Source organism: Diadema setosum, chromosome 7, assembly GCF_964275005.1.
Source record: "Diadema setosum chromosome 7, eeDiaSeto1, whole genome shotgun sequence".
Taxonomy (NCBI): domain Eukaryota; kingdom Metazoa; phylum Echinodermata; class Echinoidea; order Diadematoida; family Diadematidae; genus Diadema; species Diadema setosum.
The window spans coordinates 2,077,987-2,095,318 of record NC_092691.1 but is presented as its reverse complement, the minus strand read 5'-3'; the positions used below and the strand labels follow the sequence as shown (position 1 = coordinate 2,095,318).

Here is a 17,332-nt window from a genome sequence, read left to right as displayed (position 1 = left end):
CCAATAAAATGTGGATTGAGTGAGAATAGTACATGTAGTATTAATAGAACACATCAATGAACTTTTGAAGAAAATTGTACAATCTGTTCAAAAGAAATGAAATTCAAAATTTGTTGGTGCCATTGTTGCTGCATAAAGAGACTACTACACTTCATGACATCATTATGGACAACAATATAAAGAAAGTCTGAAGAAAATTCAACATATTTTCAGTTACTAGCATAATGAAAGAGCACTTGCCTTACCTGTTTGAGAAAGCAGGGGGAATAATACTGTATTACCCGTAAATTTTAACATACAGTGTATGTCAGTAACAAGTCAATTGAATATGTACTTTACATGAAAAATGAAATTTTGAGAAATTCTCCTTATATTTTCTGTATATTGTCCAAAATGATGTCATTAAGTGTAGTCTCCTTATTCAGTAATGATGGAACTGAAAATTTGAAATCCAGAACTTTTGAATGGATTGTCCAATTTTTCTCTAACTTTCTCTGATGTGTTCTACTAATAGTGCCCTCTTCACTCAATCCACATTTATATTTGGGCTTTTTAACTGTAGATTCTAGAAGTGGCATTGCTTTTGTATTCTCATATGTGCTTGTGTGCAATATGCCACTTCCCACTTTCTCATTGTTTTAATTGGCGTTTCAGGTAAAAAGAACACGATGTAGTGCCAGCAATATACATTAAAGGGATGGTACAGTATTGGTGGAGATGAGAATAGGGCTTTTAACTTTTTTGCGAGATACCAAGAAAACACTTGTGATATATTACAGAGCATACCATTTTAAGAGGAATTCAAAGTTTATTTGATGAAAATCGGGTTTGGAATGACTGTAACATCCAAAAACAAAGTAAAACAAAGCGATCGTAATAAAGTGTGGGTTCCACACTTTATTAGAGTCACTCTTTTTTTGATATCTCAGCCATTTCAAAACCAATTTTCATCAAATAGACGTTGAATTCTTCATAGAATTTATGCTCTTTCATATTTCATAAGAGGTTTCTCATTATCTCACCAAAAATGTTAGAAACCTGAAATTAGGTCTGAACCAAAACTATACGATCCCTTTAAATTCCTACATGCTGAGAGAATGTGAAATGTTAAACGTAAATTGCAAAAGTCAATGGAAATGTCTCGTAATTCAGCTAAATCTGGGGTTTAATGGACAGACCCCTGTTTTCAGAAACAAGAGAAACTGTTGTTGATACATGAGTGAAAACAGTTAAGCATGCATATAGCTCTTCACAGTACAGTTCGACCTCGATTATCCGGCCTCCTTTTATCCGGAAATCTCTATTATCCGGATGCGTGCATGCAGTGAAGGACTTTTTTTTTCATCCAAAAATTGAGAAAAAACAGTGACTTTAACATCTTTTCATGGATCTATTTCACTAATTTCATAAGATGTGCATGGTTTCTCAATAACTAATGAGGTAAAACATGTATGATTTTCACATAAAGATATACTTCATTGTTGTGAAGAAGGGACTACAATTTTGCGCAGGCTAGCATAGATTACACCACCGTTGCGGGGTACGCTACCTGCCTAGCTGCCAGTGCACTGGGACGGAAGCTTGGACGGCAGCTATTGTCTCCCATATCCGGCCAAATCGCTTATCCGGATGAGCGCCGGTCCCGACATGGCCGGATAATCGAGGTCGAACTGTATATCAGCTGAGGCCAAAATCTCATGCTTGGATTCATGAACAATATGGTAGGTTTATTTTTCAGTCATAGATAACATATTTTATACAAGTTTATATAAATGTTTTTATATACAAAATAGGGTGGACATATATTCTTGTGCATATTTTTGCTTTCAATATATGACTTTGCTGGTGTTTATTTTTCTCAGTTCTGATACAATGTATTTATGTTTCATTGATTATAAAGAATATAGTCAAACATATTGCAAGCATGTTTGTTTCGTATTGAAGAATTACTCTCGTCAACAGAATTGTGAATGTTGCGCCTCTAAAGTGTGTGGTTGAGTATGAATGAGTGTGTGTGCCTGTGTACATATGTGTGTGTGTGTGCATTGGTAATAACTTTCTGCACAAACGACTAAAGTGTACCACTGTACTTAGACTTAAAAACTTCTTTGCTGTCACTTACTAACTACACTGGAACTTTGTCGTAAGTTGGAAGTAATGTAGCAAGACACCTGCACGGCCTTGTTGCATAAAGCTGTTGAAAGGTATGCATGACTTTACGAACGACTGGAATATGAAGTGCCAATATGTGTGCCCATTTTTTTTTTTTTACTTACGTTTTAACAACGTACGACCGTATGCCAATATTTCATCTACATCGGGGCAAAAATATACTTTCAACTAAAAATGTGTATTAACATGTAAGAATAATCATTACCATTTGCAAATTTCAACTCTAGCTATTGAAATTAACAATGATAACGAAACCCACGTGTGTAACTTTACAGTTTTATGAAACAGGGTTAGGTTTTATGGCAATTTTGCAGGTCTCATTCCTTTTACATTCTTCAATTTTTTTTTTTTTTTTTTTAACGTCTGGAAAACTTTGTTATCATGACCTAAAAAACATAAGTACTTTGTTTTATTAGGCTTTTCACTGTATTAGAGTACAAAAACAGAGAATATATGGTTGGGACCTGCAAAATCACCCTGCAATAAGAGGGTCTGTTATATCGGACCTCTTTATAACAAGGTTCCACTGTATTCATTTTACAATACGACTGTCTTGCAGGCCAAAACATCACTTCCTCTGATCGTTTTCTTATTTTATTCTCCAAATTGTCCACATCACGACGGCTTTTTACAGTACTGCATCAGCACACTTTATATCCAAAGATCCTCCTACAACACTCCAGCGATGAATCCTTATCCAGTTCTCAAAGTTCATCAAATCATATGACTACATCTCTGGTAAATGGCAGTCCAGCTGTCTGTCCCTCCATAAGCTTCTCATTCCTGCATGAATTTTAAGTCAATTACACATTTGAACTCGGTGTGCCATGTACATGTACAGACACCACAGGGAATCCAGTTTCTGCGATACATAGTTTTTTGGCTGACTGCCTTCTGAAAGGCTAGTTTAAGGCAGCTTGTCTTCAATCCAACTGGAGGGGTTTACCGAGGCCTATGACAACTTTTCGGAGGTGCTCGTCCTTAGCCCAGTTGACACCACTCCCGATGACCAATCCCTGGAGGATACCCCTCTCCATGGTGATGTGGGAGATGAGGTTGTCAAGCTTCTCCTGCCTGGGGAACGATGGGATCATTGGAGGGTAACATTATACAGTGAACTACCACTATAACATGGTTAAAACAAAACTCCAGTTACAACGAAATATAAAATTCAGGCCACAACATTATTTGTTCAATGTCTCTGATGCTTCATTTGTTCAGCTATAACAAAATTTAGATAGAACAAAATAAAACTGCCGGTCACGAGGACTTCGTTATAATGGGAGTCCACTGTACAGTTTTTGCCTGTTAAGAGGTGTAATATCACACTTGACATCCCTGTAGGAGTAAAACTCTCTCCAAGAAAATACCCTGTAAATTTCCCTGAAGCACTTGGTGCCAAGTTAAAATATTATCTTAAAGGGAAATATTACTCCAAGGGACTATTAAAGTGTTATATCAAAATAGACATGATTAATTTGTTATATCAGATGGTCTGCACAAATACACAGCACTCTATTCTTGCCCTGCCGGTACCCAGTCAAATTGTGGAACTGCATTACCTGACACAATGTCACTTCAAAACATGATTGAGTTCAGCTTAGCTCAATCCTACACATTCACCAACAGACCACATGAAATGTAATGCGATTTGCCTGCTTTGCAGTAGCTTGTGTACGCTTTGTGAATTTGATTGACAGATTGGAATCTTGTAACCCCAAAACTCATATCAAGATTACAATCACGTGTCAGGAACATGATTACAATAACAATTTTTCTATGATCTGAAAGAGCTCTACTTGTGTTTTTTTTTAAAGTTTGCATAGTGATGTAAACTGAGGAAGTGAGATATGTGGTAACACCATGTGTATGAAGTCTTTGCAAGGACTGTACATGGCAAAAGAGGACCCAAGAAAGAGGAGAGTGGGGAGAGAAGGGACATAGGGAGAATGTACAGAAGGCAAGTAGTGACAGTTGGAGGGCAGCGGTGAAATAAGAGTTGGGTTGCACTTAAATGGAGTTGGAGAATAGGAGACGTTTTTGTCCCAGACTTGTCAAGTGGCATTTAGAAGTACCGGTACATCATGTATTCACCACTGCCAACGCGCAGCAAAATCTTGATGTAGGATTAATATGGATATGTCAAAGACAATCCCATTGGTCAGCAGTACACTAGGCATTTCAACATTCACACTCGATTGAATGAACTAATGGTATGATATGAGAAAACTTGTGCATGAAATAGGCTATTTTAGAACAAGACATAGGAAATGAATGGAATGGTATGATTATTTGTCAGTAGTAATGGAAAGATGTCTTTGAAATCACGACAGCCCGCCCTGTCAAAAGTCTTTAAATATGTAGAGATTATTTCATCGTAAACTTCAGTTCAATCTGGACCATTACCTAAACCTAATCCACAGTGTGATATGAAGCCACTGGCCTAATATGTACTAAACACCACAAGAAGATATGACCTTAGAACAATCATGTAAATTGCACAATCAGACCAAGGCTCACATTTACACCCCCTCAGGAAACACAATCATGACAACTTTCCATAAACTTCAACAAAAAAAAAACAAACAAACAAACAACAACAAAAAATTTAATTTAAACCATGAACACCACACCACAGAAGAAAACTCACTGTTCTTGCAGGGACCGGCTAGACGTGCCACTTCCACTGTCTTGCTGCTGTTTCTCCACACTCTGTAATCTTGTCATCAACTCCACATTGGAAGCCTGCAAGTCTGCAAAGGTTGAGATTATCATGTAGCACATGCTAACATTCAAACAAATTGGTAGAAAATGAAGCAAGTCTTGCTAAATATCGCCATATCAACAATAAAGTAAGTGTATGGATGAGAAACATTAGGAAAACTTTTGGGTTCCTCAATTTTAATTAATGTAAATTAAAAATGCATCAACAAACATATTCCAACGTTACATGTATGACATGCAGCAAAAAAAGAAATTGTCCCCTTCCCTTTGCCCCTACTAGTATCTCCCAAATGTTTAAGAATTGGCTTAAGATCTGCCTATAAACTGCTAAGTCTTGTTTCTTTTTGAGAAGTGGATCAATGCTATGAGAACAAACTTCAGTCATTCTAACCTTCCGGATGGATCTTTGAAGTGTTACAAAACACTGGTACCCTCACGCACACACATGTATACACACATAACAGGTGCGGATCCAGGACTTCCGCAAAGGGGTGGCACCTTTGCAAAATTAAAGGGGGGGGGGGGGGAAGGGGTGCACGCACCCCCACATATTTTTGTCTTTGTAATTCTTTTGTTTTAACCAAAAACAAAGAGAGGGCATCCGGTGGGCCCCCCTCTGAATCCGCCACTGCATAGAAACACTACTGTAAAGCAGAAATCCACCCACACCCACACACATACATGCATGCACATATGTGTAGACAGACAGACAGACATACAGACAGACAGACAGACAGACAAATATATACACACACACCTCTGATTTCTTTCTTCTTTTGGTCAATCTTGTCCTGAAGTGTTTGGCAGCACTCGTGGTGGGCCAGGATGTCTGAAGCCACAGTCCTCTGTCGATCTACCAGCTCTCCTGCCCATACTCTCTTCTCCTTCTCTTCAGCTTTAGCATCGTCATCCACATCAGGAGCAGCACTGGCATCGGCTGGTGGAAATAACAACTCCAAAAGTCTGCTGCAGAGCTGGGCGCTGAAAAAAAGACAAACAAAAACAAAGAAAAAACATGACAGACATGGACAAGGAACCCGCATTTTAAATTGTGTTTTGCATTATATTTTGCATCTGAACAGAATTTCATAACTTCCTTTCAATTTAACACTAGGTTTTGCATTCATCTTGATCAAAATCATGTTGAGAGTCCAACTTCTTATACAGGGTGCAGCAAGTGAATTGCGGTATATGATAAAGGGCAGTGTCAATGGCAACTTAAACCGTTTGTGGATTTGGCCAATTTGTTCGTATATATTGAGGACCTAAAATGAGGACTTAAAAAACTATGACAATTACCTTATACTATCAGGCCTCTCACTACATCACTATATTAGGATGGCCTGAGGTTTCAAGTCATTTACTTGGCTCCTTCCAGACCTGGGCTGCCCAACCTGGCGCACACATGACTCTCCATTGTATGTTCTGATTAGGTATTACGTAAGGTTGATATTTGTGAGAATAAATAATGATATTAACTAGAAAAGCACTCGGAGAGCACAAACCTCCGCTAAGCCAGCAACTCATTTCCAATCATGCAATTTCCCAAAATAGAAGCATTGTTTACATCATTGCACAGCACCTTGCCCGAGCAGAGCACACGCTTTTGTGCACGTATACATGTAAACCTCCCTTACGCTCAGCATGAACCCCAAGTCCATTGACCTTATATGCCAAAAGATGAAAAATCCTTCAAAAATCCATTAAAATGCCTGGATCACGCTACCAAAATTGAATGAGAAGTTCCTTGTGTCAATATCGCCTTTTTACGCAAGTTACATTTTTATTATTCGTACACAATTTTTAAAGTTATTTTTCAAACTGACAAACCAACTCCGATGACCACTTAACCTCCTCCTTCCTTTACGGAGGTGATAATAACATGAAGGTACAAAAACAGGGAAACATAATGAGTTGTCGCCTGCGAAATCACTTTGGGTTTTGTTGTATCCAACCTTTTTATAACTAGGTTCAACTGTACTCTGCACGGTAATCTCATCTCACCTTGTGACAATCTGCTGCTTGACCCCATGATTCATGGATGCTGTGAGGAGTTCCTCTTCTAGAGCTACCAGCCTGAGAAAAATAGAGAATAGATGTGGAGACCAGACCCAAAGAGCAATGTGGATTGAGTGAAAGCAGCAACATTAGTAGAACACGTCAGTGAAAGTTTGAGGAAAATCAGACAATCGATGCAAAAGTTATGAATTGTTAAAGTTTTGGTATTGGAACCACTGGATGAGGAGACTACTAGAGGTTATGACGTATAGGTGTGGACAACAATATAAAGAAAATATAGAGAAAATTCCACGATAAATTCACTTTTCTAGCATAATGAAAGAGCATTTGACTAACCGCTTTCAGAAAGCAGGGGGATAATTGCTATCCTTTGATGTCAGTATCAAGTTGATGGAATGTGCAGTTCTCATGAAAAATTAATTTAAGTTAAATCCCTTTAAAGTCTACAAACTATTGGATTAGTGGTGACCTCTTGCCTTGGCAAATCTTCAGCAGCTCCCTTTGAACATAAGAGCTCGTCTTTCAGAGATGCAGAACATCTACTTTTAGCCCATCATAAACAAGATTCCGAAATCTCTACTGGCTTTTCAAGGGTCAAGCAGATTTCTGCAAGCCATGGGTTAATATGACGAGACTAGTCAACCTGTCTATAGCAGCCATCATATGTAAAAGAGCAGCCTCTCTTAGACAGGTTTGTCTCTACATTAACTACAGTATTCAGTAAGACATGTTGTGGTCAGAAAGATTCCCTGCTATGCTACTGGAAAGTCAGCGCAAGATTCAAACCCTTGCACCCTAAAAATGACACAATCTTTCTACAACACCGGTACTTCACTCTAGCTTTGTTAACCAGTGGACATTTAGTGGGAAGTTGTACATCTACAGACTTTGTATTGTGATTAGATTTGGTACAATCATACTACAAAGTCACGAGTGGCAGACTGGGTGAAATGCAGGCTTGATTCAACATAAAGGGCTTTAAGCAGGGGGCCTACAACGTGTACCTGTAACAAAATATAGTATAAACATGTTTGCTGGAAAATAAAAATCACAAACAAGAAAACAAAGACTGAAAAGGGTTTGAAAGTCATTCTTCTAAAAGGCAGCATGGTAAGTAGACTGTTTTTGTAATGCATTCAAATTCTATGCACGCCTTGTTCACAAAGTTGCCCATAACAACCGCTACGCTTGCCAGAGGCTTGCTCCATCCTGACCAAGGAACTTAACTTTGAGGGAGCATGTGAATGAAATGCTTTGTTACATCCACATCATGGATGATAATGTGAACAGATATAAAATTAAGTAGAGGGTTATGTAGTAAATACTTACTTGCTGTTTAGATCTTCTGCCTGGTCATTTTCACTTGTCAAATTATCATCTGCAGACACTCGTATTGCTCCTCTTTGCATCTGTTGCAACGTTTGAAGCCAACCATTATACCTTAGGAGAAAACCATAATTTTCAGATAACATTATTCAACCAGTCTTCCTAAATTTGAACCATAATTGGGCGACATCAAATTATACCACTGTGAATCGAAGAGTTAAAGGTTCTGTTTACCTTTGGGAGCAGTGATTTAATAAATGTTCAAGATATCACATTTGATGCATATGTGTAGGTCAGTTGTATCACAAAACATCCTTCCATATGAAATGTTTGCAATAAAGCCTAAAGGATATCACAATTTTTCTCATTAAACCATACTGTAGACGGTTTAGTCTGGAAACATTTTCATTATAACTATTGTTCACATTTTCTGTATTTAACAATACTTAACATCGATTATACTGGTTCAAATTTTTACATTCATGGTTGTTTCTATCCCTAACTCACATTTTAGAACTATTTTGAAGCACAAATGCTGGGTTTTCGTTTCATCTGCAAATGGTAAATTATGCCTTTATGAGTTATACCTAGACCTTATTGCAGACCACTACAGTCAAGAAAATATTGCCTATATCATAACTTGTGGTGCATTTGGAAATTGCCTGTGGATGTGCAGCAAGCTGGCATAAGACTTGTGCATTGATTGGGCCCATTCTGGAAATTATATCATGTAAACACACAAAGTCAAAACAACAATTGAACCACATTGATTCAGTTGTAGTTGGCGATTCAATCCTCCTTAAAATTACGTCACAATCCCTGAACATATCACTAAAGTTGCTGGATACAAACATTAATCCTGCAGTAAGTAACTACTCATGCTGACATTTCTATTCAACCCTCCATAGGATGATAGAGCAAAACGAGTTTTTGAGAGGCAATTTTCTTCCTTTTAACAAAAAGGTGTATTCCTTTGCAAAGTGAACTATTCCAGAGCGTTTGTAATATTGTACATAACTTGTGCAATACAACAACAAACATGTCATCTCAGCTCTGTGAATTTATCAATATGAAGTCAATGTTAAGTGCAGAGTATAAGAGACACAAACAATACAGAAGAAAAATTAGCATACTTTGCAAAGGCTTGGATGTTCTCCTGCAATGTTTGCGAAGCTCCTTTGCCCTGATCTGATGCCAAGGACTGAGAAATATCCTCCATCCTCTGGCTGACTGACTGAAAGTCTCCACTGGCCATTGCGATTGCTTTCTTTGTAGCTAATGATAGGTAACCCAGCTGAAATGATAAAATCAAAGGTCCCGTTTACCTTTGGGAACAGTGATTTACAAAATGTTCAAGATATCATATTTGATGCATATATGTGTAGGTCTGTTGTATCACAAAGCATCATACCTTATAAATTTTTTTTTGAAATAAAGCCTAACATATGAGGAGATATCAGTAGATCTCAGTACCACTCAGACTTTGATAGACAGGCTGGAAGCTGTGCAGAACAGATCAGCACGATTTGTTAGAGGCGACTACTCTAGGCACAGTAGTGTAACAAACATGAAGCGTGAGCTGGGCTGGGAACTGCTGAAACATCGACGACGCAGAGTAGGACACATCACCACATTCCGTGAAGCGCTTGCGGGTCGCCTATCCATCCCAGTTCGAAAAGCCCTATGTCCGGTCCGAAGGGTTCTCCGGAAATCATCTTCTACAAGTTTAATCCCAATCACTACAAACAAAAACTGCTATAAACACTTGTTCATCCCAAGAACCATCACAGACTGGATGACAGACTGGAACACACTCCCATTGACAGTCACCGACATCACAAAACAAAGACTCCTTCAAAGCAGCAATCCTTCAGTACATCCAGGGGCAAAGCAACCTTAGACCCCACACTTCTCTCTCCGCGCAATATAACACCAGCGCACCCCCTGTCCACTTGGCCCTACTAAGGGGTGTTGGACAGTAACCAAGAAGAAGAAGAAGAAGCATTTTTCTCAATAAACCCATTAACCGAATGTAACAAATGGTTTAGTCTGGAAACATTTTTATTATAACTATTGTTCACATTTTGTGTATTCAACAAAACTTAACATTGATTACATGGATTCAAATCTTTACAGTGATTGCTTCTTTCCCTAGCTCACATTTTAGAATTTTTTTAAAGCACTAATGTAACATTGCAAAAGTGCAGCAGTAAAATTGTCCCCAGTATATTTGACCCTGCAGATGCCCCTCCTAATATGTACCCCCCCCCCATCAAGAGTGGAGCAGTCTGCAGGTAGCCTAATTTGCATATCTAATCCCAAGCCAACCACTAGCTGCAAGAGAGTTCTTTGTGAGTGCACAATTAAAGACCCCAATAATTTGCCATTGTTCTAGCTGCTCTACCAAGGTGAACATCTCCCACAGAGCATCTCCCACAGAGGATCTCCTCAAACCTGAAATTTGCCCAGAAAATCTGCAGCCCAAAGGTATGTTTCTGTATCTTTTATTGATTTTCTGTTAGTTCCATTCACAGAGAGTGTAAATACTTTTGAGTTGTATACTTGTTCAACTTGATATTTCAAGTGTTGATGATGAAAGTTTTCAACTCATGCAAGTTTGGGTGATGTACTGTATAACGTGTGTATAGTTTTGTGTTATTGGACGCGAGAGTATAAGTGAACAAAATTGAATTTGTGTGTTAGTTATGTATTAGATATGTGTTACACAGTAGTACAAAAATGAACAATGCTAATGTAGTATATATTTGTAGCTAGAGTACATGTATGCGTATGTAGTTCATGAAACTTTTGAAGAGTTCGAAGAGTTGTCTCACATAGGGTATACCATGCTATGTTGCAAGGAACTTTGGGGATTGTTTGTGCTTTATGCCAAGCTGTGTGTGTCTGTGTGTATGAAAGAGAGTGTGTATATATTCCACCTCACAGGGTCAATGTGTACCACAGGTAAGTCTACATATTGCTACATGGAAGCTTATGTATATTAGGGAGAAACATATGCAAATTAGGTGGAAGCTTGGATGTGTGTGGAGAGTGCAAGCTGGTAGAGAGATGGAGAGAGAGAGAGAAAGAGATTGGTTACCTCAGTGTGTGTGTAGGAAGGCGTTGTGTATGTATTGTATATATCTGTGTGAAGGTAATAGGGTATAGTGCAGAGTGCAATGGCACAGAGTGCAGTGACTTTGTGTGCCTACTCTCACTGACCAGTCCCTCTCGTTACTATGGCAACGAGATAAGACTCAGTAGAGCCAAGGAAGGAGTGTGCTATGTACACGCGCACTGTATGGCTGAATACTTTGTTTCTTTAATTCTCCATGTTGAAGAAGAGTAGTGGAAAGGCGATATGTTAAAGAACAAGTTCACCTTCATAGACATGTGGGTTGTGTGAATGCAACAATATTAACAGAACACATCAATGAGAGTTAGAGGAAAATAGGACAATCCCCGTTCAAAAGTTATGAATTTTTGAAGTTTCTGCTCAGTCACGGCTGGATGAGAAGACTACTATAGCTTGTAATGTCACATGTGTACAACGATATAAAGAAAGTATAAAGAAAATTCAACATATTTTCACTTTTCTCACGTAACAAAAGAACACTCAACTTTTCTCTTTCAGAAGGCAGGGGGAATGATATTACCCCATACGTCAGTAACAAGTCGAAGAAATGTGCACTTCATTCAAAAAGTAAAGTTTTGTGAAATTATCTTTTTATTTTCCTTGTATCGTTGTACGCATGTGACATCATACACTGTAGTAGTCTTCTCATCCAGCAGTGATTGCGGAGGTACTTTAAAAAGTCATAACTTTTTAACGGATTGTCGGATTTTCCTTAAACTTTGTGTTTCACTAATGTTGTTGCATTCACTCAAATCACATGCATATGAAGGTGGACTTGTCCCTTAATACTTAATAGGACATTAGTTTGCCAATTTCATTTAGTGTTTTTAGATTCCATGTGTACCTTAGATTTATTTAGTTGGAGTTCATAGAATAAGATTAGTCATTCATGTATTCGTAAAGCAAATTCAAGATGCGTGGCTTCTGGTCAAAGAATGAATATAAACATGAACTTGGTTGTAGCTTTTTGTAGCAATTCTTCTGTCAAACTGAATATAACTTATTTGGTTTATAACACATGAAACAATAATCTCCAAAACAGTGGTATTGTGAGTTGCATGTGATTTCAGTTAAGGTTTTAATGTCCTTTTGCCACTTTCAGTTTGCTTTTATGTTTATGATTTCATGTTGTGTTATTAACTTACTAGGTTCTGCAAACAACATGGAGCCAGCAGAATTTTGGTAATTCTGTAACTGGACATTCACACACCAGTTACTGTACATTCCTTATGAGCACAGGCTAGGTAGCCAGGGTGAGTCTCATAAAGATGTTTGTTGATTTATTAGATCATTGTGTCAATATGTATCTATTGTGATCATGACTCGAATCATTGATTTCCAAATAGATCGGATCACCTAATTTGTCAGTGTTGACAAATTCCAAGTCTAGTTTCTATTGTTTCAATGGTTTCTCATGCTTACTTGCATTTAGCTATGATGGATGGGAAATAGTGTTTGTATGGAGAGACAAGTAGATGTGTCAGACTAGGAAGATACAATCATTATGGAATATTGAATATAATGTATTGGTAGACATTGTTAACGCTTAGTTTACAGTTTACTGATATGGTAGTCTACTTGACGTCATATTCTTTTTGCTTTGTATTTGTTATCTTCACTTCTGTTGAGTGAATGATGGGTTTGATAGTCTTTTACATACACTGTTCCATGTGGACTGATGCAGTGATGCATTGAGGTTTGATAGCTGGCTTAGCTGAGAATTTCTCATTGAATCATTTTTTTTTTCTTTTACATGGTTACATTCTGTGATATATTAGTGAGTAAACATCATATGTTCAGTTTGTTATTCACAGTACATGTCACCTCTTTGGTGCAGTAACATATGTTATTTATCTTTTTCTATGTTGAACATGTTTCAATATCGTGTAAATATTCATTCATTTGTTTTTTGCTGTTTGAATATACTCCAAACACAGGTTTTTTTTTTCAATTTATTTCTGAGCGGAATAAAAAGAGATGAAACGTAACTTCGGCCTATGAGTGTGTTTATCCTGCGTCTCACTAAGCCTGGTTTTTTTAATGGTAAGTTATGCCTTTAAACTCTCTAGCTAGTCTAGACAAACATTTGGAATAGGGCGTAGATCAGAGAGGTGCCCACCTCCCTGACTAGATCTACACTGTAGGTCAAATTACTTTTAACAATTCGTAAACCGATAAATCTGCCTCTTGTTTGATGGCCCCTTATTACGATATGCGATCTCGCTACAGCCTACAGGACAGTAACAAACTCCCACGTTCAACAGCCTGAATGTGAGTGCTGCTTTTTGTATGTGAGCAAAGTTTGAAGGCCGTTTTATCCGATGAAGTATGCAGAGCAGAGCATGCACTAGTGCATGTATGTAGTAAACCCTCCAGTATGTGCAGCTTGAACTCCACAGTTCATTGACCTGGTAATAGTGGTATATGCAAAAAGATAAAGAAAACATTCTAAAATCATTAAAACATTCATATAAAAATTCCTGGATCACTACAAAAATGTGATCACCTGTTCCTTGTATCATTATCTAGTTTTCCTGCAATTTCATTCAAATCTGTTCACAACTCTGAGTTATTTTGCTAACACAATAGACAAACCCATGCTGATGTAAACCTCCTCCAGCCTCCATATTGTATTAACAACATTAGCTGGCGGAGGTAAAATTGGATTTTGACTATGCCATGGCAATCAGCACAACAGGATTATACACATTCATAACAAACCCTCAATGGGCCTGTTCTCAAACAAATTGATTTAATTTAACTGTTAGGCCTGGTGGAGGTAAAAATTAACAATAGAATTTTAGACTGACACCTCTCTAAACTAGATTCTGACGTTAGTTATACACATTCTATCTATTGCGATATTGGTATTGCAATCAGTGCAACACTCAGTTGTTGTCAACACTACACAACACAACAGGATTAGAGTTGATTATAAATTACTTGTTACTTGTTGCAATAATCCCAAAACTGCAGCTCTGTTGAAGCCATACCGGGATGAACAATCCTTGCTGTGTGTCAACAAGGGTGCAGAGGTGCCATAATCATAACCCACATATTTACAATAAAAGTGGTTGAACCCGTGCAAGTAAAAATATTAAGGTTGGCTCCTTACAGAACATTGGAACCAGAAGAAGGCTGCATTGTGTTGATATGTCGGAGTGCAGCCTCCCTGAATTCTGTTGGGTTGGAGAGTTGAACAGCTGCACATGGCAGGCTGTTCCACAGTCTTGTTGCTCTTGGGAATAGTGAAAACTTGTAGGAGTCAATGGTTGCTGTGGGTACTGTGTACTTGAGTTGGTGGTCATGTCTTCCAATGTAAGTTGCAGGTGTGATGATTTGTGGGTGTGGGATGCAAACCAGTTGATAATGAATTTTATGGAATAAGACACACTGCGCTAGAAGTCGACGGTTGTGAAGGGTGTGCCAGCTTAGGGCAGAAACTAGGGCTGAGGAAGATGTTGTTTTTCTTATATAGTTCCCATGCACGAACAGGGCCACTGCTTTCTGGACTAGAATTCTAGTTCAAGTGCATTTATGGCTGTAACAGTGTGTGGGTTCCATGCTTCAGCTGCGTATTCCAGTTGTGGGCGGACTAATGCAGCATAAGCTCTGGTCTTGACCTCCATAGAGCATGGTGACAGTGTTCCTCGGATAAGACCGAGACCTACACGAGAGTACGACTTGCTTTGTGTCTGATAATTACTTTACGTTTAATTTACTAGACTCTTTAACAAGTCACGTAAAACAAACTCTAAACCCTGGGGCACTCCTTGTAAGTTGTAGGGGTCACAGCACAGTTACAAACCTATACCACATACCATGGTATGGAGCTACAAATACATTTATAGTAGGCCTAGTACAATTTGTAGCTCCAAGGACCATGGTTATAATGTGCCGGTGTGGCCCAGCCCACGTGGGAGCGTTTGGCGTTCGGGCTGCTGTGTTTCGCATTTAAAACAAACCCCATCTAAACGTGTATATATACATGATCTAAACGTGTATATATACATGATCTAACTGTTGTCCGATGCTATGATATGGGCCTACATGACCAGACGACCATGACGACTGACTCTAGTCTCTATTCTCAAACAAATAATTCCTTATTAAGGCATGATTATGATAGTTTACCTAGGCCTAGTAGAGAACTCTAACAATTAGCTCTAAGAGTAAGACTAAGACTGTAAGAGGCCTAGCCTCGGCCCCAAGATTGCGAGGCATTGAGTACAGCGACAGGGCTGTGATAGTTTAGGTTCTTCTATCTAGTATAACTACCGGTGTCTGTAAACTTTAGAAGGCTATCCTGGGTTTTAGGGGTCTAAATTTTAGTCACTGCACTGCTCATGCTGCGGTGAGTGCTATCCAAAGAGGTTCTATATGTAATAGAGTAAGCGCTCACCATTCAGTGCGTACAAATGAAAACGGGGCCAATTGAACAGTGGCGCGCGCGCACGAAAGAGGTCGACTACCAGAAGCCCGAACCCGGAAGTGCCTATAGTAATACACGTAAAGTACAGCTTCGAAGATGGGGTTGGGTTGGAAAAATCATTCTAATTTTAAAGGGGAAGGCTAGTACTGGTAACTGATCAGTGGGAATCAGTGGAAATGCTTGGAGATTATTGTTCAAATCCTTATGGGATTCATTCAAGAGTTCATTGTATATCTATTGTTGTGTGAAAATGATTTGCTTCAGAACGGTCTCATATTCAAGTAATGTGCAGATTAATGCTCCGTCACTGACCAGGGACGCTAACCTGGAAGCATTAAACTGCACATTACTAATCCCTAAACCTAACCCTAATCCTAACCCTAACCACCAAACCCTAACCCTAACCCTAACCATAAAACCTAACCCAACGTTTTTCCCATAGGTTTAACACGCGCCATGCCCCAATCTGTGCCGTCTTTAAAAAAAAACGCGTCCCGCCCTGCGGCCCGCCCCGAAATCTCTAGTGTTTAAAACAGTACGCAGCACGCTACGAGTAGGACTACGGCAAGTGGCAAGGCTTGTTAGGCCTGCAATGCCCCTGCATACGAGGCGAGGCCCGCTATCACTGGTTATGAGCTCTACTTTACAGTATTGACGACAACCGTTTCTGAAGAAAGTTAAATATCCCAGTAGAAAAAAATATGAAGCTTTAACGGCACACTTACAAAAGTGCAAATCGAATTTCAATGCTTGTTACTTACGTGACAAATTCATCAGTGGTAACCCAAACTAGAGTCACATCGATATCTGTTCGTTCGAAGAGCCCGCGTAGCACAACGTCACATCACAGCCACTCACTGAGCTGCATGCTATGCAGCCACTGCACCCACCCGCCGCCCGTCTACCCAGGGTATTTACTATTAGGCCTACCTCTACCCAGGGAGGCGAGGGCACACGTACAGGGTCGCAGCCCGGGCCCGTGTCGGGCGCCGCTTAGATAACCCACGTGTATTACATACTTGTATACGTACCTCACTTTCCTGGAACCAAAGATCCTGTATGCTGGAAGTAGGAACTGATTCTCTTGCTCTAGTCTGATGATATGTGAACGCATGGTGACTATCTCCGCCTTCTGTAGAGTCTACTCATCATACGACTCATGTTCTCCTTTAGACGTCTACTAGTACCTTATTGGTTGATTCGTTTATTTTTGTTGATAATTTGAATACATAGAGCCCGGGTTTTAAACAGAAATTGTTGGGTTCTCATAGCCCGACCAGACGCCGTGCACTCACTAGCGACTTACACTTGTGTGTGTACAGCGACAGGGCTGTGGCTAGCTGTGTATAGTCATGATAGTTATTGTTCACGTTAATTATGAGAAATGTTCATTTGGAAATTGGAATGTATACTGAGGGTGAGTTGCCCCGTAATAAAATCAGAACTCCACCAGAATTCTTCATGTTCTTTGCTTGAGTTCAGTTCATCTTCAATCATTTGCACCTCCCAATTCTGCATCCCTA

At 39.1% G+C, this 17,332-nt stretch overlaps 1 protein-coding gene across 2 annotated transcripts; it reads right to left on the bottom strand.

The window, feature by feature from the left end:
- Positions 1-2,740: 2,740 nt before the first annotated feature.
- On the bottom strand, positions 2,741-16,949 carry LOC140230724 (uncharacterized). 2 transcript variants are annotated; one of them, XM_072310864.1, is made up of 7 exons: positions 16,841-16,949; positions 9,375-9,535; positions 8,245-8,355; positions 6,901-6,972; positions 5,654-5,877; positions 4,823-4,925; positions 2,741-3,246 (listed from the first exon to the last, which is right to left on the bottom strand). In XM_072310864.1, the coding sequence occupies exons 2-7, from the start codon at positions 9,494-9,496 to the stop codon at positions 3,096-3,098; spliced, it is 783 nt and encodes a 260-aa protein (XP_072166965.1). In that variant the 5' UTR covers positions 9,497-9,535; positions 16,841-16,949; the 3' UTR covers positions 2,741-3,095. The 2 variants fall into 2 exon arrangements, with proteins under 2 accessions (XP_072166965.1, XP_072166963.1); XM_072310862.1 differs by lacking the exon at positions 16,841-16,949 and adding an exon at positions 16,571-16,666.
- Positions 16,950-17,332: the final 383 nt, after the last annotated feature.

What these genes read in the sequence shown, in the direction of transcription:
- LOC140230724 (XM_072310864.1), bottom strand. Translation starts at nt 9,496, where the DNA reads ATGGCCAGTGGAGACTTTCAGTCAGTCAGCCAGAGGATGGAGGATATT. An exon ending in AACATCCAAGCCTTTGCAAA is followed by an intron (nt 8,356 to 9,374) that starts GTATGCTAATTT and finishes TTTTCTCCTAAG; the next exon opens with GTATAATGGTTGGCTTCAAA. An exon ending in AAAGAAGAAAGAAATCAGAG is followed by an intron (nt 4,926 to 5,653) that starts GTGTGTGTGTAT and finishes CAACCTTTGCAG; the next exon opens with ACTTGCAGGCTTCCAATGTG.